This window comes from Phaethon aethereus, assembly GCF_964289735.1.
Source record: "Phaethon aethereus genome assembly, chromosome: 15".
NCBI lineage: Eukaryota > Metazoa > Chordata > Aves > Phaethontiformes > Phaethontidae > Phaethon > Phaethon aethereus.
The window spans coordinates 10,662,570-10,683,253 of NC_138591.1; the positions used below are offsets into that span (position 1 = coordinate 10,662,570).

At 39.5% G+C, this 20,684-nt stretch overlaps 1 protein-coding gene across 3 annotated transcripts in view; it reads left to right on the top strand.

Moving 5' to 3' along the window:
- MYH11 (myosin heavy chain 11) overlaps positions 1 to 20,684 on the top strand; it is a gene marked incomplete at both ends in the record, with an annotated part of 54,797 nt that overhangs the window by 9,854 nt on the left and 24,259 nt on the right. For 2 of the 3 annotated variants that reach the window (XM_082006659.1, XM_082006660.1), the window contains 6 exons: positions 3,389 to 3,416; positions 11,426 to 11,528; positions 15,603 to 15,695; positions 16,622 to 16,685; positions 18,745 to 18,843; positions 19,869 to 20,012. In XM_082006659.1, coding sequence (XP_081862785.1) covers positions 3,389 to 3,416; positions 11,426 to 11,528; positions 15,603 to 15,695; positions 16,622 to 16,685; positions 18,745 to 18,843; positions 19,869 to 20,012 — 531 coding nt within the window. Of the gene's footprint in view, positions 1 to 3,388; positions 3,417 to 11,425; positions 11,529 to 13,291; positions 13,313 to 15,602; positions 15,696 to 16,621; positions 16,686 to 18,744; positions 18,844 to 19,868; positions 20,013 to 20,684 lie in introns of all 3 variants that reach the window. The other variant, XM_082006658.1, reaches the window with a different exon arrangement.

Consider the following 20,684-nt stretch of genomic DNA (forward strand, 5'->3'; position numbering starts at 1 on the left):
GCAGACTCCAGTAAAAAAAAAAAGTCAACTGCGTGTTTAAGAAAGCTGGCCCTTTTAGAATGCAAATGTAGATCTCTATGCCATTAAAAATTGAGAATAAAAAAATATCCAAAACATCTAATACAGACATACAGGGGTTGGACACAATAGTCTTCCAGTCAAATTTTTTAAAAAGATATTAACCATAAAGTTATTGGAAGCCAGAAGACATATTTTGTTACTTTTTAAGCCCCAGGAATTATGCTTAAGGAGTTTATTCATGCAAGTCATTCTCTTCTGATAGATCTATGCACATAAATTTGCAGAGTCCCAAAATAGGGCACAGTCCTTTCTACATAGAATAAAATATTCCAGAAATAGGAGCAATTGAATGGGCGAGCCCTCGAAAGTGCATGAGACCATTATCGGCAGCTCAAGTCGTAACAGAATAGGATTAGATTTCCTGATACATTTCATCCTTACCTTTGCAAGTCGTTAAAACTGCTGAAGGAAATAGAGTGACATCTGGAATTCTCCCCCCATGAATGTGCACAGGACAGTTTGTCAGCATGAGGTGTTGCAGGACAGGCTGCACAGTTCAGCAACGCAGGGCTGAAAGCTTCAAGACTTCATATGCCTGCCAAACACAAGGGAAGTTAGGAGGGTGTAAGTCCAGTGACCAAGAGAGAAGCTTGCAAGAATGCCATGGGGTCGTTCAGCTACATGGAACAGGCAAATCGCACAGGTCCAATCCTGGAAGCCTTTCAGACTACAAGAGAAAGTTGAAAGCCAATAAATAATTTTTATTTTCCTTCCAAGAACCCCCAATAGCCCTCAAGTATGTTGCTATCAGTCAGAGTCACAAAGTGTTGCTTCATCAGAAAGCATCCTTGAGAGCCAACAATCACTCAGCAGTCCTTGCCTCCAGTTTGAGTCCTTCCAGACCCAAAGACCCTCATTCCCTCCATTTCTCTCTTATTCCCATTTCAGAAGGATTTGTTTCCTGTACTTGCATGAGGGGCTGGGCTGATTGAGTCCAAAGAAATTCAGTAACTCAGGCTTGGCTTGCACAGACTGTTCTCTATCCCAGAGGGCCCTTAGTGCAACTTCTGACCTTCTTAATCCTTCTTCTCCACTTACATTTCAGCAAAGCTGCCCCTACGCATGCACTCATGCAAGCCCCTGTGGTGGGCCAGTTTATGAGATACTTTCAGGAGGGGTTTTTCACTTACTGGGGAGCAAAAGAACGGCAGCAATGGGCAGCAAAGAGTAGTAAGAAAATACTTGGCTTGGAAGAGACCAACTATTTCTAATGTTCCCTGAGCTCAGAAATTCCATTGGCAACTCTGCATCAAGGAGTCACTTTTATTTTCTTTATGGTATTTATGGGTTTGTGATGCAATATCAATATATGCCCACGGTTTCTATTTACACAACGGTGTATTTTTAGCAAAAATCCTACCATGTTCTCACTTTTTTTAACTTAAAAGAAAGCCTAGCTCAGTATCCTGCAGTGAAAAATAAACACAGCTCACAGCTCCTCTCCTCCCAAATATTTATGTGGAAGAGTCCTGCTGTGCTGATTGCTGACAAAGATCTCCAGTAGAAATGTAATGAGTCATTTTGCACCAATTTACTGAATAAAGCAGTTAAGTGGCACCATTTGCTGTGTGAGTGATCAATAACGCAGTTAATGTTACAGCTATGGAGGAACTGTGAATAAAACAGTCGTTTAATATCAATCCAAGCCATAGCAGAATCCTCTACTGCTTTTCCTAGACTGGCTGTAGTGCAGGCAGCAATTACAACTTCCAAGCTTAATAGGTCGAATTTATCTCCATTACCTTTACACAGTACAGAAAGCTTGTTTAACTCATGGTATTTATTACACACATGGTCAACAACAGGGGCAAGCAAGCAGACAGGTAGCCCTGCAAGTCACTGAATAGAAGGAGGAAGGGGTTCATACCTTAATCTCTGACCAGAGGCTCCACTGGGCTAATGCTAGCTCTGCATCTGATAAATAATGCCAAACCATACAGAAACACTTGCTTCTGCCTTAATTACCTGCCTCAAGTCTCAGATTTGTAAACTATGCATACTTCTCAAAAATGTATTTGACCTGTCTGGGAATTTATTTTCCTAAGTCAGAAGATTTTTCTACAGTCTGTACAAGGCAGTCTGTGACAGCCTCAAAGAAGGCCCAACTTCAACACCAGGGCAGGTTGCTCAGAGTCTTGTTCAAGTCTACTTCCAAATAGCTCCGAGGGTGGAGATACCACACCTCTCTGGGCAACCTGTCCCAATGTTTGACCACTCCCACAGTGAAAAAAGTCATTTTACTTCAGAAGTGATCACAGCAAACACGCTAGTCATGCATCTTTACATAGAGGGCAGATTGTAAAACCTCCCATTACCCCCAGACTTTTCTGGAAGTCTTGCTTCAATGGAGCTTTACAAATAGTTGAACATTGTGGAGCACATTGTGAAACCTCAGTGGGTGTTCATTGTCCATCACAGCTGAGGGATCTTAGCCCGAGATCAGCTTTTTGGTAGAAAATTCTGTGTAAAAGTTCTGAAGGTAAAGAGAAACTCCGACTCCGAAAGCATAAGCAGGGAGGACCTCTGCAAGAGCAGCTTATGGATGTAATCCTAAACGTTGCTGCAGCATTACAGTGCACCGGAATCTGCTGCGCAGAAACCTGTTACATGCCTCACATAGTAGAAATGGAGATTTTGGTCCCTCTTTTTATAAAGTTTAATCCACAATGTGTTTCATGGTCCTGTTCATAGTAAAAAGCTGAAGAATACTTATGTACTTGTTGACATGCTCTTGTAAAATATGTGAAGTATCTTGGTTTATTTTGGAGCATAGAAATTACTCGTCCTCTTGATAAAAGTTGTCTCTCAGTCTGAAATGGAGAGTATATTATTTAGGTATTTGAACTGCTTTGCTTTCAAAATTTAAAGCTTTGCATAACCAGCTTAAAACATTTTAGGTTTTGATGCCTTATCTGTCCAGACTTTGTCTCAAGTGGGCTGCTAGCCATACTTCATAAGCGTAGCAAAAACTTGAGTTTCAGGTTTGAAATTTTCAATTATAATCTTCTTATAGAGAGCCTGATCTTTTTGCTGTCCTCATTACAGTTCATCTCTAATGGAATTTACAAAAAATATTTTTGAACTCTTAACCTTTTGTTCATTTTTTGTACAAAATATTTCCATTAGAGATGCTTATTTGAATGGAAGGGCAAATTAAATAAGATGTGAACCCAGTACTTTTGACTAATCATGGACTGGCAGATTTTGGAAGGTCTAGGCTGTTCAATGTAAATCCTTATAAATATAAGTGCTTCTGTCAGGACATAGCTGTTTTCCCTAATTAATGGATTTTTTTCTTTATTCACAGATCGAGAAGACCAGTCTATCCTGTGCACGTAAGTAAACTAAACTATTTTAGTGTACCTCAATATTACAATGTCTGTCTTTATTCAAAATTGATTCAAATTCTGATGGAACTGACATATTCTCCTCACCTTCACTAAGCTTGAACTCCAATCCCAGTAGATTTACCTGTTGATAAAATAAAAAGCAGGTATCAGTGCTGTAGGAATTCTTTAAATGCACAAACTTATTTTTTGAAATTGACGTTCTGAATTCAGAAATTTAAGAGTTTACCATGGACAATTGGGGAGTGTGGTTGTAAAACTGTAGGTGTAGAGAGAAGGGATTTTACAAGCTTTCTAGAGGAAGCTGAGGAACTGAGAAAAGTGAGGAACACAAAGCATCCCAGATATTTACTGAACTGCTTGTCATTTTTAGCTGTTGGTAATTCACTGTAACTTCCTTATTCAGTTGTCAGTGTAGAAAAGTGCAATCTTTTACATTCATGCTGTTGTTTTGTGCTGTTTGCATATATTGTAGCTAGAACGGGGAAGGCTTGGTACCTCCCTGCTGGCAATGGCCAGCCCTGGAGCCTCTGCATGAGGCAGGGTCATGTTGGCTAAGAGGACTCAGCAGCACCCTGTGGCTTGGACCTTTCTGCAGTCTTTGCATAATTGGTTTAGGCAACGATGAAATACCAGCTAAGCCAGACCTGTTTTGAACTCTCTGATTTTTCTGTGTCCCAGCTTGCTGAAGGCCCCCTTGAGTTTTGGCCTGCCAGTGCTCAGATAGCACCAACGTGGGGGGCTCACCTGTTGTATCATGGGTCAGGCAGTGATTTTATTGCAATATGCTTTGCTGTGCACAACTTACTACTCCACAAAATCCCATTGGTGTATCATTCCCACTTATTTTGCAAAACACTCACTGTTGAACTGGACAGGGATCTCCTATTTGACCTTCATTTTTGACCATTTCTCCATTCCTCTATTGTTATTTAGTTGGTTTTATTTACTTGAAAGCCATCAAGAATGCTTTTGACATAATTTTGTATTTGTTATATTAGGCATCTTCCAGTTTTCCTAATCAAAGGTAGGATTTGGTTTTGTGTAAATACTAATTATTGTTTGCAGAAGATGGCATGCGTGTTATTTATAGCAGGTTCATGCAGTGATGCTGTAGTCTGTCAAGTATTGTACATACTCATAGTCCCAAACTGAACTGATTTTAGGTTATCAGTGAAAATGCGGCTACTGACTGACTGAATGTATATTTATACTACAGTTTTTAAAAACCATTGCTACTGATCACCAGCCATACAGTTACTTGCAAGGGCCACTGAAAAAATTCATCACCTAAAAAAAAGTAAAAATTATATACTGTATCCCATACCATAACGGCTAGCATAGCTCTGACCTCTACTGTAACAAGACTTCATTACATGCAAGTATATCAATCAAGAATCTGTCTAAAATTGCATTAATACCAGAAAGAAATCTAAAATTGCTGCAATGATGAAATAAAAATTGACCATCACATTCTTCCCAGGATGAAACATGTCATGGTAATGAAGACTAATTTATGATATGCATTTCCTCCTTCTATTCCTGTACTTTAGTTTATTTTTCCATTAGTAAATCTTCAGATCTTCTTTTAACTTTGGACTATGAGGATTTTTAAGAAAGGGGCTTTCTTTTGCAAACCTATGCTTTTTTGTTCATGAAAATCCATTAAAGGATCCACTTCTGACATCTACTATACATTGAAAAGACCTTTTTTTTCACCTGGCCAGCTAAGCTGGAAACATAAGGTGTTTCACACCAACAATACATAAAATAGAGAGAATGAAATGTCTTTCCCATTTTGAAAACAGCTATAGTAAGCGATTCATCCAGACGTTTAGAGTAACTGCTGTATGTTGGATGCCATCATGACCCATAGCTTAAAACAGTCCTCACACATGTCTTTTAAACCAGAAAGATTAGTCAAGCTAAAACAAATGTACACAACTTTAACCACTACTGGTTTATCATGCTTGTTGACCTTATTTGGCTGTACAGAAAGAAGAAAGTTCACTTGGCTTTCAGCTGGGCAGCTGTCAAGAGGAAGTAATTTGCATTATTTTATAGAATTGCTAAAAATTCTAAGAAATTATCTTTTTCCCTAGAATATGTAACAATAACGGAAGACTTCATGGCATTGGTCAGTGGCAATCTTTTCTTTAAATAGCTACAGACTCAAACTTTTGAAGGCCTGTTACCTAAATTGTAAAAAATGTAGCTGTAAGGATTTATATATAAGTAGTTGTGAATGCTGCAGAAACTCATTTATGTTTAGTGATGCTGCAGTGTAGACTCTTGCATTCTTCCACTTATTGCTACCTGTCTCCCACTTTTTGCTATTTACCTTATGGGAATTCAGCAGGACAGCCAAACTACCGGTGACAAAATACAAGCAGTAATTGTGCACTTTATTTTTAAATGTTCTGTGCTGTGTGCTTTGTACTACTTCTGCAAAATTATTGCATTGTTAGTAGAGCTCACCTGGAACCCAAAGTCCTGGTGGGATGCTGAGTACCTGGGACTCGCATGACATGCAGCTGGGGCATAGGCAGGGGCACAGATGTGAGAACTAGGCGTGATTCCGTGTTTCTGAGTATAAATATACTCATTCTCAGGACTTCACCCTCAGCTCATTCAACCTACCCTCATGTGGTTAAGTATTGTTTGCATTCTTTTCCAGTCCCTACCCTTTGTGTGATTAACTGTGGAATGTTTAAAATGCTCCGTCTTTAATGCTCATGGGTTCTAATACTTCCTCAGAATTCCTGTCTTTCCTAGATTTCATTATTTCCTCTACATTTTCCTAATAACTACACACATACTGCCTTTGATCTGCTCTCCTCTGTGCACACATCCTTTCCACTGTTAGTTCTTTCCCATGGGCAGCATCACTGAACATCCTCTCATGTCATTCCCTCCCAGTTGCTCTCTGCCACTTTACAGTCAGCCTTAAAACGCCAGATCCTATCAGGCACATTTACAAGCTGCCTCTCTGGAACATAAGAAACTTTATACCGTGGCTGAGCTTAGTAACTGATGTATCTGTGGCTGCATTATTATATTACAACAACATAACATATATAATAAATATACAATATATAATACTGCACTGAGGGTATGAAATCTTACTATATTATGTGTCTGAAAATTAAGGCAGTCAGTGTGCTTCCATCCTTGTGTTTTGGTCCCTGTACTGTTCTGGGCAGCCTCCACTGCTCTGCCTGGCTATTGGGAGTCCCTGAAATTCCTGCCTGCACTTAGGCATCCCCCGCTGCAGTCTCTCTTCTTTGACACCAGAGTTTGCCATGCAATATTCTGTGTTCACTCTTGCAAAGACCATGCTGGTCAACAGAGACCAGTTAGATATTGCTGAAGGAAAAATCTCAAGAAATCTGTCCAGTTACTGAGAGACCTGAGCAACCTTGATGCCTCAGCAACTAAGTCTGAATTGGACTAGGCAATGGCCAGTGAACAGGCTTGTGACTTTTCAAGCTTCTTCCAATGTAAGTAAAGCCACCAGCCCTCAAAGTAGGTTTCTGGCTTTTAAGTTCAATTTTTACCGATACAAGTGGATCCTACTGGAGTTTTCAAAAGGTGTTTTACTAAAAATCCCACAGATCCTTATTTGCATAGCTAAGCACATGAGTGTTTTAAGGATCCCCCCTTAAACCTGTCTGATCTTGAGGTTATCATATTTTAGCCACTTCCTGAAAAAAAGTGGGTAGAATATTTTATACAAAGCAGATGTGGCGAAAAGGAGTGTGCACAAGCTTCCGTTAATCAAGAAACCACTTTAAATGAATGAGAAAAAAATCTGATCAAAATTCTGAATGTTTGGGGTCATATAAAGACATTGGAAAAAAAAGGTTTGTTAAACATTTTATAACCTTTTACTTTTTTTATACATGCATTTAGTTTGAATCAAAACATATGGTAGCAGGGTGCTATTTCCACTTAATTCAATACAATAACAGACAAAATACTGGGCAAGACAGTGACCATCCTGACATTTTCCCCTTCCTCCCCTCTTTCTTTTTGGGCAAACTCTCCAGAGCCTCACCCGGCCATGGGATCTCAGCCTGCTTTCTCCCTGGACATGTGTCAAGAAGCAGAGTAATCCAGAACATCCTCCAAACTGCAAAGTCCCATTAGTCAAAAGTCTCCTCCACGAGAGAGCTAAACTCTTTTCTTTCCCAGCTCACTAATTCTCTAAAGCTGGAGCTGGCAAGCGTTGCTGCCTGGGCCTTCTCCCACACAGATATCTTGTGTGGCTTTAGACTCGGGGTGGAGCTTGGTGCTGAACCAGCTCGGTCTCTTTTGGGAATTTTTTTGTAAGTAAACTAGTAGGATCAGTGGGCTGGCTTCTGAGCGGGGTCTCTAGGTGGGTACAGCTGGTCTAGGACAAAGATTTTCATTATCTCTGCACATCTCATACTGTGGGATGAAGCCTGCCAAGCCCTAATGTGATTTAGAGCACCTCATTGACTGCCCTGTGCACAGAGGCTTCCCGTGGTGCCAGCATAGACAGATTAAGAGATGTGTGAACTGTCAATTTTTGTGGTTCATTGCTTACTGAAACAAATGCTGAAAATAAATTCTGCTGATACTTTTTACATGTTTCCAAAAGTGGAATTAAGCTAAGTCTTATATCATAATATCAATATAGAAAGCTTTCAAATTTTCAACAAAAAAATACAGTTTTTAAACTGATTTTTCCCAGTTATACCCAAACATACAAGAGTCCTAGCTACACCACTGGCTCAGCCCACAATAGTGAGGCCAACTTGCTAGTCTCACCTTGTTCTAATTTGGAAACCTGTTCTAACTCGGATAATTTTCATTTAAGGTAATGGAGTCAGAGAGGATTTAGTCATGTGGTGCAAAAACTCTATTATAGCTGAGTACTATATATGTGAGCTTACATGCTTTAAATACTGTACTGCGTTCCTAAAAGAATGCCTGGCAAGAAATGAGGGAAGAATAAATTTAAACTATGCCACACAATGCAAGAGTGGTGTTTTTAACAGAGCAAGCCTGTAAGCCCAGTGGACCCTTTTGCTCTGGGAAAGCCAAGGAGTTTCTTAGGAGGAAAACATGCATGGGAAGTAGATTAAGTACTGCTGTTGGGCTGATCAGAACTGTGCACTGGGACCTGCTTTTGATCTGCTTTTTTTGTGTTGCCCATCTGAGCTGGGTGCAAAGAACAGCACTGGCAGTAAATGTGCTACCTCTATGTATGTCAGGCAACAAGAATGATTTGAGATGCTTCAATTAAACAAATGATCAGTCTACTCCCAAAAGATCATGATTAGGACAGTGGTAACAGCGTTTATATGGTGAACTCCCACTTTGGAAGATAACTTAGGAGTAAAGACTGAGGAAAACGGGCACTCAGAAGAGAGGAGCAGATGCCTCCTGGGAGGAACCTCATTGTGTATGGTCCATGCCAAGACCGCTGAAAGATGCTTGCAAGAGAATGACCCACCTTGAAAAATTCAGTCACTGAGCTCAAGAGAGCATGTAGATTTTAAAACAGGTGGGATTCCTCATACCACCTTACAATGAAAGTTGTTTCTGCCACCCCAGAAATGATGTCACTTCAAGGCGGATGCAGAGAAAACAGCCAGCATTCTGTTGCAACTCAATAGTTCTAGGAAGACTTGCATCCACCTGTGAAGCAAACGAAGAGATTCGCATGCTCTCCTTCTCCTGGGTCTTTCCCCTTCTCAGCTTCTTGATGTTTAGAGGCATTGAACCTGATCTAGCCATTCCTCCTCATTAGTTTTCAAACACATGGTATTTTATCACTGAGATGAATTCTAGATGTTGTCATACAGCTGTGATGCATCCTTCAGAGTATGAGGGCTACTAACATTGCTTAATGGCTACTTGTTTATCAAACCTGTCTATTGCCATGGACATTTAAAAATTACCTGATGTGCTGACAAATTAGATGCATTCATCAGCTATGGGCATTATTCTTCATTACTTGACCTTAGAGATTTTTTTTTCTACTTGTAGCTGTTGAGATCCTGTCTGTTTTCCATTTCATGTCGAAGCATTTCCATTTAATGTTGAAGAACTTTTTATTGTCCACTTCAAAACGAAGTTAAAGCCTCAAAGTCTATCTGCAGAAAATAGGAAAACCCTCAGCATGTGCAGGAGCAAAGAGTTAAAGGATGAAAGCACAGAACAAAATGTTAAGTAACTTAAGCATTACAGTATGGTAGGATAATTACAAGCAAAATGATGCCATATATGGTAATACTTACAGGGATTCAGCAGAAAGCCCAACGATGGGCACTGTTGCCCTGGGAGAAAGGAAATGCAATTCATGTAGTGATGAACTACAAATAACCTTTAATAAAACGGAAGAGTTCAAAGCCCGAGGTTTGTTTGAAGAGAGAGTTTTTTGGGGTGTTTTTTTTTTGTTTTGTTTTTCCAAAGAAACAAAGTTGTAAGGTAGATTTATTTGAAAACTTTGTATGCATATGTCTTCAAATTGGTGTGCTTGGTTTGGAATTTTTCCCAGGACACTTAATTTTTATCAATAAAACATGGAAATGTTTTAGCATTGAAGCCCAGGCAGAGATGAATCCAACCTCTAAACTGTGCAAATTAACTCACGTCTTGTGAAAAGAAACATATTCATCTCAATTATTTCTGGTTAAAACTCCAAAAGCCAGAAGAAACACTTTTCATCGTGTCATACCTCAGGCAGGAATTGTTTCTGGTTTCCTAAGGTTTACATCAATGTCATCCCATCTTGAAAGTTCTCCCCAGCACTTACTCATATTTTTAATGTCCATTTGTCACTAGTCCCTTGGTAGGGAAAATTAACTCCTATATTTCCTAATTAGGGAAAGAAGCAGAACTGCAATGGATCCAGCTAAATAGTTTCAGCTTCAAATGAGTTGACAAATATCCCTGTGAATTTTGAATGTATTGTTCTTTTTATTTTTAAATAAATTTTAATTTAAATCCAAAGACAAAGAGGTCCAACTTACATTTAGATTATTGCCCTCCTCACAGCACTAGCTTGACACAGTTGAAAGAACTAGTTTATTACATCCACAGCCACTTTAATGCCCTTTTTAATTGCTGAGACAGGACATTTTCATCTATATAATCATCAGAGTCGAAGGTATCTAGAAGACAGGAGACAATGTAACAGAGGGACACTTCAGAGGGAAAAGTAGGCTGGAGATGTTCTTCTGAGAAAAGACTGTGTAAATCTGGCCCTTTTACCTGTATTTTGAAAACCAGTACTTTGCTTGAAGACAGGGCTTAAGAGTGGTAAATAAACTTAACCCTGGAAGTCCTCCGGGAGGTGAAAAGTTACCACTGCCTTCTTGCTTCCCAAGGGACACTGCACGGAGCACGGCTTGGATGCCAATGCTGCTGGTCAGACATCTCCCCGCACAAGATGTCCCTTACTACCCAGTTAGCAGACAGACCTCAGGCAGTCCCAGCTCTGATCCCACTAATTCAAGGAGTGTTTGAACACGGAGTTTAGATCAGGCAGGATCGTTCGCTTATTCTGCAGCACCAATATAAGCTGTTAGTCTACTTTAATACCAGTTTCAGAAGAGAAAACTATTGTAATATTGATGGTGTTTTTTCTTACTGCTGTACCACATCATAGCTGATGTTGTATTTTTTGGCCTTAAAATACACGCAGACTCCCTGCCAGCTCGACTTCTCATAAATACTCAGATGTTGCCAAAGCAAGATGAACTGCTGTTTAAAAATGCATCATGTTTTAGAATTGCCTTAAAAGGCCCAATGTCCAGTCAAAATACTAACAGGACAGAGATATAGCTCTGATAATGTGTTCTTTACATGCTGAAGTCAGGTGGATTTGGAGAGATGGTGTTCTGGGGTAAATACTAACTGAGCCGGGCAGTTCCCAGTCCTGTTTTTATACGCTAAATACATCACACGGCAGAAGGAGCCCACTAGTTACCTACCTTCATTTATGTTATTTTCTTTCCCCTCAGAGGTGAATCTGGTGCTGGCAAGACTGAAAATACCAAAAAGGTCATTCAGTACCTGGCTGTTGTTGCTTCATCACATAAGGGCAAAAAGGACATCAGCATCACTGTAAGTGAGCTCTTCCATTTTCAACTCTTCTTCAGGCCTGTTAGGGCTGTACTGAGCTGACTGCGCTAACAGCAAGTCAACATCCGTGGCTTGCCAAACAGTCGACATATTAAGAGTACACAATTACGTCACAGCTTTATGTTTATGGAAAAAAACTTTTGTTTGACACCCCCTTAGGCATCAAATCAGAATGTACTTCGCTAGAAGAGAAATATTCATAGCTTTCTATATGCATAGCACCTATTTATAACCTAGCATGAGGGCCTTGAAATCTGCAAGGGCTCGGGTCCTTATTTTACCCTTGGCAACTAAGAAGTTTGGGAAAGCCTTTAACTAACACGCTGTCCAACTGCATCACAAAAATACATACCAGCATTTAAACTTCCAAAGTTTTGATTTGCTTTGTTAGCAAGCGAGTTTTGTTACTTATTAGCAAACAGTCCCAGTATAAAACTTTCCTCTTCTTTTTACTCCCCTGTCAGAGAGAACAATTTTGAAAGGCACAATATTTTTAAAGTACTTTGTTCCTTCAAAATTTGTAATAGTCTTGCCTTAGCAACTAAAGTTCGTGTTCATGCTCTGAACCATAAAACAAGCTCATACCTGCACAGTTCCCAGAGATCATTAGTATGGCTGAGGCTCTCAACTGCCTTTGCTGTTTTCAGTGATACAACTCCAGGTCCTACATCATCTCCAGTCTTTTGAACGTTACTCAAACTTCTGCAAAAAAATGTAGCAGTTTACTTTTATGACAAAACAGGCTTAATTCAAGAAGACCTTTCAGTGCGTCCCAAATGCAAGACTGGGTCCAAAATGAGTAATTAGTAAAGTAGTGGGAAAGGAAGTAAAAATCTCACGGCCACACACCTGTGCTGGGTCTTGCAGCTGCCCTTACCTACCCTGTATGCCCACAGACAGAGGACTCCAGAGCACAGGGTGTACAGCCTGGCCTCTTCCACCATAAGTAATTGTTGTTTACATACAGCAGATTCTGCTTTGGGGTAGGGGAGGGAGTAGATGTCCCTTTGGGTAGTACTTTCTAGAAAGTTGTTACTAAATTTAGTGGAAACAGTCCAAGACTAAACGCATCGTTTTCCTTTGTTGAATGTTTAGGCAAAAAAATTCTTTCTTCCTATTGGGTCCCTGCTCAGTGGCTGGGGGACATGAACTTGTGGTTTCAAGGCCATTCCTAATGGGCATGGAACTGCAGTTGCTGCTGACTCCTCTGGGGAATTATGTGAGTCTCAGGATCAAACTGGCCCTGAGACAGACCTGAAGGCAAATATCCTTTTTTCCAATCCCATCCCATTTTCCTCCCATCCCAAACCAGATGGGAGCTGAGAGAAACTCTTAAGTTGTTCTATAACATGCTGACAAATAGTAATTCAGTGACTGGGACTACTGACACTGCAATTTCAGTCATTAAAAAATAATGAATAGCAAAATGCCTCAGTTGCACCAGAGAACTGGGGATTTACCATAAAAATATCTGTCCTTGCCTGAGTCTGGGAGACTAACCTGGGACTGGATCCCAATCCCAAGCCTTTGCTTCAGGGTTTTTATTTTCTTCAGTTAAAATGCTCTATATATGTTGATGGTATTTGTACTCTTAGTATGTCTTCAACAGATTGGTTTTATTTGTATTCCTGGTTTATTTGCATGGAAACTGTGTATTGGTTATTTTAATACAGGAAAAACAATAAAAATGTCTGTGTAATGGAAATGATACTGACACTTGTTTTATACCACGTTATTCAATACAGCAAGGTCCATCTTTTTCTTACGTGAGTAACTTAGACTGTTTGATGTGTGTTTAAGGCACTGAGTGTAGATCTGCATGCTATTGTTGCACCTCGAAAATTTAAGAGAGATTTTGTTGAAATATGTTGTATGATATGATAAAAAGCAACAATAGCGCCAAATGCTCTCACAAATCAACCCTAACTGTGTCAGGCTCCATGGTAAGGAATGAGGTCTGACACAGGCAGGGTCATCTTTCAAATATCACTCTCTTCTATATGTGTGTGTTCAAATTGCCATAGTTTGAATGAAATTTCCCACGATCCTGAAAGAGCCACTCAGCCTGAAATTGAGCAACGTGATCTCTTGAATGAAAATATCCAAATGCTTTCTGTGCTTCAGGTTGAACTTTTTAGGACTGTTGTGAAATAATTCCTAAACCTCACGGTGTATGGCTGCATGCTTTCCATTTGATATTGCTTTCAATTTTACATTTTCATGTAACTGTTGAGAATTGTTTACATCCACAAGTTAGCATGTTTTAGCTTGCTGCTATGATGTGTAACGGAGCAATTCTCACTGCAGCGTGTGTCTGCAGGTGTGTTACAGCAGTTTCTTACAGGCCCTCATAGGCTGTCCTGCACTGTGGCGTGCCGTACCAGCATACCGATGGCTTGGGAATATAGGCAGGTTTGCTGGCAGATTCTTTCTGTTTCTTTGCCAGGCAAAGGGGATTTTATTTTTTTTTCATGGAGTCTTTTTTTCTCCATTCTGACTGCTGCCTTTCAGACTTTGGCTATGACAAAGGGCAAGGTGTTGCCCCTTAGTTGACAAGCTCCCCACAAAAAACCTAATCCATTGCTGGCACGGGCAACTCTGTGGAGTTCATGCTGTTAATTTGGAGCCACAGTTTTATACCTCAAATTTATGGTATAGTTCAGTTCTCACTAGGAGCAGGTGGTATCTGTCTCAGTTTAGCAGACAAGGCTCTATTTTAGCTATCACCATCTGATTTCAGCAACACCTTATGCTTATAGTGGAGTTTTTAAGTCTACCGAGTATAACTGGAAAGAGTTGCTCAGTACAGAGAAACTTCGGGGACTTTCAGGAATTCATTACTTGTCCTAGGACTCCTGCATTAGCTTCTTTGGAAGTCTTCCCTCCCTCTTCCTTCAACTCTTAGGCAGTAAGTTTGGGGAGATTTTTGGTGGGGTTTTTCTTTTCCTTCTCCCATCTTGTGACCATGCAGATAAGTTTAGCAATTTGTTAACAATCTGTTGCTTTTTAATGATATTTTTGAGGCAGCTCTCATCATTGCCACATGTTACAAGACATGCAGGAATGGCATTTAGAAAAAGGTTACCAGTTTTGCACACTAATTGGGAAGCACTTTCATTTGCAAATTATTTCCCCTAGAGTCAACCTAAATATGGCCTTATTTTCTAATTAAAATTATTTAAATTAGATCATATTATCTATCAAGGACTTTTTCCCTTTCAGGGTGAGTTACTTGAAATAATGGATATTACTGCAGAGTAGTACTCAAAGAATAGGATGACAAGATGCAAATGTGAGTGACCTCATAGGACAGAGCTGAATGAAAAGTTCAAAAAAGCTGCATTCATAAGCAAAGGATTTTTTCAACTTCATTGATTTGTTTAGAAATAGGAGTATTAAATGCATGCTTGTTTCATTGCATGATTTGTTTCATTCGCAATTACCAATCACAATTAACAATATAATATAAAGTTTGTGTGTTTGCATGAGAATTTGTTATCCTAGTTTGAAATAAATCAATGCATTTCCATATTTAACCTAAATAGCCTTGCATGGATCATTATTAATAGACTTGATGAAATCTGCTTTGTAGCTTTGTGCTGCATTACATTAAAATGATTCCCGGCAAGTTATTCTAATTACATCATCATTTGCTAGCAAAGGATCTCAATAAACTAACTTGAAAAAGACATGCTAGAGGTTCCTTTAAGAATATCCCTTCTACAAATTTTACTAAACTGGGAAAAAAAAATGACATTGAATGACCCTTTTTTTTAAAGAAAAGCCAGTCATGATGCTAAACAGATTAATAGGCTTTGATCTGTCACAGGCAACAGGGCTGGAAAAGGGTCATGTATACAGGACAGCAGTCAACTGCACAAATATACAAACACAAAGATTAACAGAGAAGGAAAACAAATCCAAATGAAGTGCAGTATTCAGCAAAAAGAAGTTAGAGGCTTCAATTATCCTTCACATTTTTCTCCAGCGTACACATGTTGGTTTTAAGTAAGTAATTATGAAATTTAGGGTTAACTGCATCTGAATGAATTTTAGGGTGAGCTGGAAAAACAGCTTCTACAGGCAAACCCTATTCTTGAAGCTTTTGGAAATGCCAAAACTGTGAAGAATGACAACTCCTCCAGATTCGTAAGTAGGAGAAATCCAGTTGGGCCTATTGTGGTGGTGGGGTACAGCATCTTTTAAAACACAATGTACAGACAGTGGCCCTCATCGGTGCTTCTCTCTAAAGGGCATCTTAAAACTAATCCTTAATCTAAACAGTTTAGAATTCCTCTCTGAAATAGGAATTTGGCCTTATAGAAGATTAAAGCTCAATCTTGACAGCACCATTGTCCTCTCACAATTCAGCAGTCTATGTGTGGCCTTCCAAAGTCAATTCCTGCTCCAGGACATATCCACCTTCAGAATATTTGCAAACAAAATCTGTACTTCCTTTTTCTTTGCACCACTGTTGAACATATATCTCATAAGGTGTGACAGTTACTTTGCAAGAGGGGTTAATATATTAAATTAAAAACTATAGGAGAAAAAGAAAAGACAGTCATACAGATTCAGGTTAGAATGATGTGAGCTGAGGGCTGTCACTATTTGGTGACACTTTTTTCTGGGAGTACTGGCAGATGCTTGTTTTCCCTGCAGAGCCTCCTCTTCCACCTCTGCTCTGTCCCTGCAAAGTTCAGGGATCCATGCAGATGAACCTTAGCAGAGGGAGCTACGCAGATCCAATGCTGTTTCCTCATTGAGCTTGTGAAAATCAAAGTAGGAAATAGATGTTGTCATATCCCCGGCTTCCAAAGCCTGGTCCAGTAGGAAGGACTCCTTTCCCTGTAAGTGCCTCAACGAAATGTGGGGGCAAATCTCTGCAGAGGGAATATCAGAGAAGTTCACTTCCTTTCAGGCTTTTCCACAGGTTGTCCCGGCAGGAAGGAATCAAACATGTTATTCTTAAGAGGATGATGTACATGTCTTATTAAACAGACTAAACACTAATGTTGGAAAACCTGGCATAACTTGAAAGAACAGCCCAATCTAGATCTTCTTTTCATTCACAGGGAAAATTCATCCGCATCAACTTTGATGTGACAGGCTACATTGTCGGAGCAAACATAGAGACTTGTATCCTTTTCAGTGAGCTGCACTGGAAGCTAACTAGGGTGAGCAGAAGGAAGTAAGATAAACAAGCTCCACTGCATGTCTAAGAAAGGCAAATATTGCTGAGGCTGGTACAAACAAAGATGGAGGGAAGTGGCTCCATTTATGATGATGCCAGCTTCTCAGTTTGTCTTACTCTCATGTTTACATTTTCAGGTCTGTTTTCTCAGCTGTAGGAAAGTGTGCTATTCCCCATATACAGCTTCAGAAAATGGAAGAACCATACCTAAGTCAACGGCAGGGGACGTCAAAAGCAGAGTCCCAATAATACAATAATGGGAAAAGATTGTTTTGTGGTTAAGATTGCATGTGATCTTGAGAGCTATGTGGTCGTTTTGTTTCGTATCAGTGTGATCCTGCACGGGTCACTGCGGTTCCCTGTGGTCTACATTTCCAGCTGCATAAAACTTTTTGAAACTTTACCATTTCTTACTGGTGCTGGGACAGGCACTTCAAAAAAAACCTGAATGTTTGGTACTATCACTACAGTTTACCCAGGAACCTGGACAGTGCTTCCCAGTTTTCAAGTCCAGGTTTGGCACTTGGTCTCAGTCTGATCGCATGTTGGGCTGAAGTCCAGATGCTCAGTACGATCTCACCCTCAGCCCTGTGCACCCTGGCTTCTGTAAGGGAAGCGTCCTGAGCCTTGCAGACTGAATGATCAAGCCTGTGGCTGCACATGCCCTGCTGTTTAGGGGGGTCATATATGTTCTACTGGGATTCCAAGAAAAAGCATTGAGAGTAACAGTTAAGGGAGTAGTCTATATGATACCTAGTATAACAGCTTTCTAGCTCATATCCGGAGGATTGAAGGGTCATTTTAATAAAAGTAACATACCTTTCCCTTCCACCCCTCTAGAGACTTTATATTAATAAAGACAAGAGAGACAGGAAAAGCCAAAGAACATGGTGTGGTCAGAAGAGCTGTCTTAAGAGTCCTTACGGTTTCTCTCCCTTTATCAAAGCAAGGGACAGTTTATCCTGAAATTGATCTCTGCATGTTTTGTTAAACTGCCGTGGTCAGAAATTACATGTTCTGGAAGTTCACTCAACTGAAGTGAAGCAAATATTTTGCTGGTGTTGATGCCCCAAATAGCATCAAGTGCTAGGTATTTCCAGAGAACTTGTCTGCTCTGGATGCTAAATACTGCTCTGCTGTTTCAAATGACACACCCAGGGCAGTGAGCTATATATTGATAACCTTGATGTATTTTTTCAGGAAAAAAGTACAGATATTTCAGAGCAATTCAGCTGAGCCCGACTTTGTTTGACAAGTACTTTTGCCTCTTCCCTTGGTTATGTTTATAAGATAGTGTGTTTTAATGAAAAAATTAATATGTAGCTAGATCCCTCAGTGCTGCATTGCTCATCTCTGCATAGAGGAGCTGCTTGCTCTGATAAATGAGAAAAAAATGCAGCTGTAAAGAAAGACCTTATCTCTTGGGTGTAAGCATCAAACAACAAACAGTTTATCTTTCTACTCTTATTTTGACAAGTGATCTTTAGCAAAAATGAGGTTTTAATTTCTTTGGTCTTAACAAGTTTTATCTATAGCACTATAGCTTTTAAAGAGTGAATCACTGACTGATGTTCAAATACACTATTGCCAACTTCAATAAATAAAGTTTGCTTTTATTGCTTTTATACCTGCAATACTGTCCTCAAGAGCTTTTTTCCTAGCAGCCCCACCTTATGTTGAAAGAATCATACTGGTCCTTGATTTTAAAAGTGATGTGAATTATATTGTGAATACTATTTTTATATATCTGATGTCTCTTGTGGTGCTTATTACCATGATTACCAGCATTTACCATACAGTAAGAGGTAGGAAATTGATCTACTTATTGTGATGAGAATTATACCAATAGCAGAGCTCCTGCCACAGAATTAGACACATGTTCACATCAGACAAGCTCGTGGCAAATACTTCAGCAATGCTATTGATGGTTCTGAGGCTGATGGCACAATTAAGAAAGGACTGAAATATGTTATTGATTTTTTTTTTAACACACTTGACGAACAGATTTGCTTGAAAAGTCCCGTGCTATTCGTCAGGCTAAAGATGAGCGAACATTTCATATCTTTTACTATTTGATTGCTGGAGCTTCTGAACAAATGAGAAGTAAGTTACTTGCTAATCATTCTTAGATCTCATTGAACAGTCTGAGCAGTGGCTTACTTAAGTAATTTATCTTAATTTCTTTAATTGCATGTCATTCAATCCTTTCTACAAATAAACTGCTCTTTAGCTATAGAAAACAATTCTCTCAAGTGAATGGTAAGAAAGCTTCAATTGATGTCCATCTGTTTGAGCCAGGTTGTTTGCAGTTTACAGGATGTTTCTATTTACAGGATATGTAAACCCATTCAGATCCCATCTTGAATGATACTGAGAAGATGAATAGGGAGGAGTTATTTATTATTTTTTACACAAAAGAAATTGGGGTTCCCAATAAAAATATTGGCTTTTGGTTTTAAAATAAATTAAGAAAATGTCTTTCCCACAGCATATTGTTAGACTGTGAAACCCATAGGTTCAGAATGTTGAGAAGGTGAAAAGTGTAAGTGGATCCAAAAAAAGAATTACATATAATATGTATTGGAACATCATGGTTCAAATATTACATCTTTCCCTAAATCATTGGTTGTCACAGAATGTATAAAGCAATGGATTGTCCCTGTTTTTTATGCTTCTTACCTAGGAAACTATTTTTGGCCACAATATAGGGCCGAAGAGTCTTTTGGTCTGGCCACTATGGTTGTTACCTGGTTCCATTCTTCTTATTACCTGATATGAATACCCACAGGGAGAGGTGTAATTCTGAATAGGTTATACATGGCATTAAATGAAAGACTTTTGGGAAGAATGGCTCAGATTTGAGTCCATAGGGTGCAAAATTCCACAGAGGGGCAGAGACATTCCCCAGTTGCTAATAGAAACTGGAAACTTAACACAATCAAGCTTGCTAAATGAAGAGTTATTTTGAAAATATCTGTGCACCACAAAACCCTAAACTCCTCATATAAGCAGAGTCTTCCTTTGGTGAAAACACTTGGTTTTTTTCCTGTTGTTCATTGGGAGAACTCATGAACCAAGAACCATGAAGTCAATGCACTTAAGTAAAGCATTTCTTCTTTGCTTTTTAGATGATCTGTTGCTGGAAGGCTTCAACAATTATACCTTTCTATCTAATGGCCACGTGCCTATTCCTGCTCAACAAGATGATGAGATGTTCCAGGAGACCTTGGAAGCCATGACAATTATGGGCTTTACTGAGGAGGAACAGATAGGTGAGAATTGTTAGGAACATTGTATTCAAGGTATACATCTGCAAATGACACTATGTAGAGATGCAAATGCACAGAGGTTAATTCTGTCCAAAATGAATCACTTTGCAAAATATGCATATGAAGTAAGATTCTACATTCATATAAGAAAATCAAGATTATTTAGATTTTATGTCCATGTTTCTCTGGAGAAGTGTGAGCTTTCATGAACCAGCAACTGGAGGATTCCAAATGTACCCATGTTATTTAACCTCTTTGCCTCTTATTTCCTCTGTGTAAAACTACTACCAGCTGTTACCTAGCTACTGTTTCTAAAGAAGTGCACTGTGGATTAGTGCCCATAGCTTTCCCTCCTCAGGAGGTATTAGATGAATTAAACCATAGATGTCTCATGGAAAGAGAATGAAGGTTCTCTCATAAGGCAAAACTTCTTGACCACAAATTTGTTTCTACCTCACATTAAGAATAATACAGGAGCTCAGTTCTGTGTGATCAGAAGAGACACAAGATCAAGGCAGGATCTAAACACAGGATCAAGATCACATAACACAAGCAGCATGGTCAGAGCCAGTAACAAGAAGCAACTGAACTGGTGGCAGTACAGTGCCTGAAGACAACATAAACCAGCAGCAGGAATCCGGGGGCAGCACAGCAGGGGCTGAGAAGTGGGGGCTT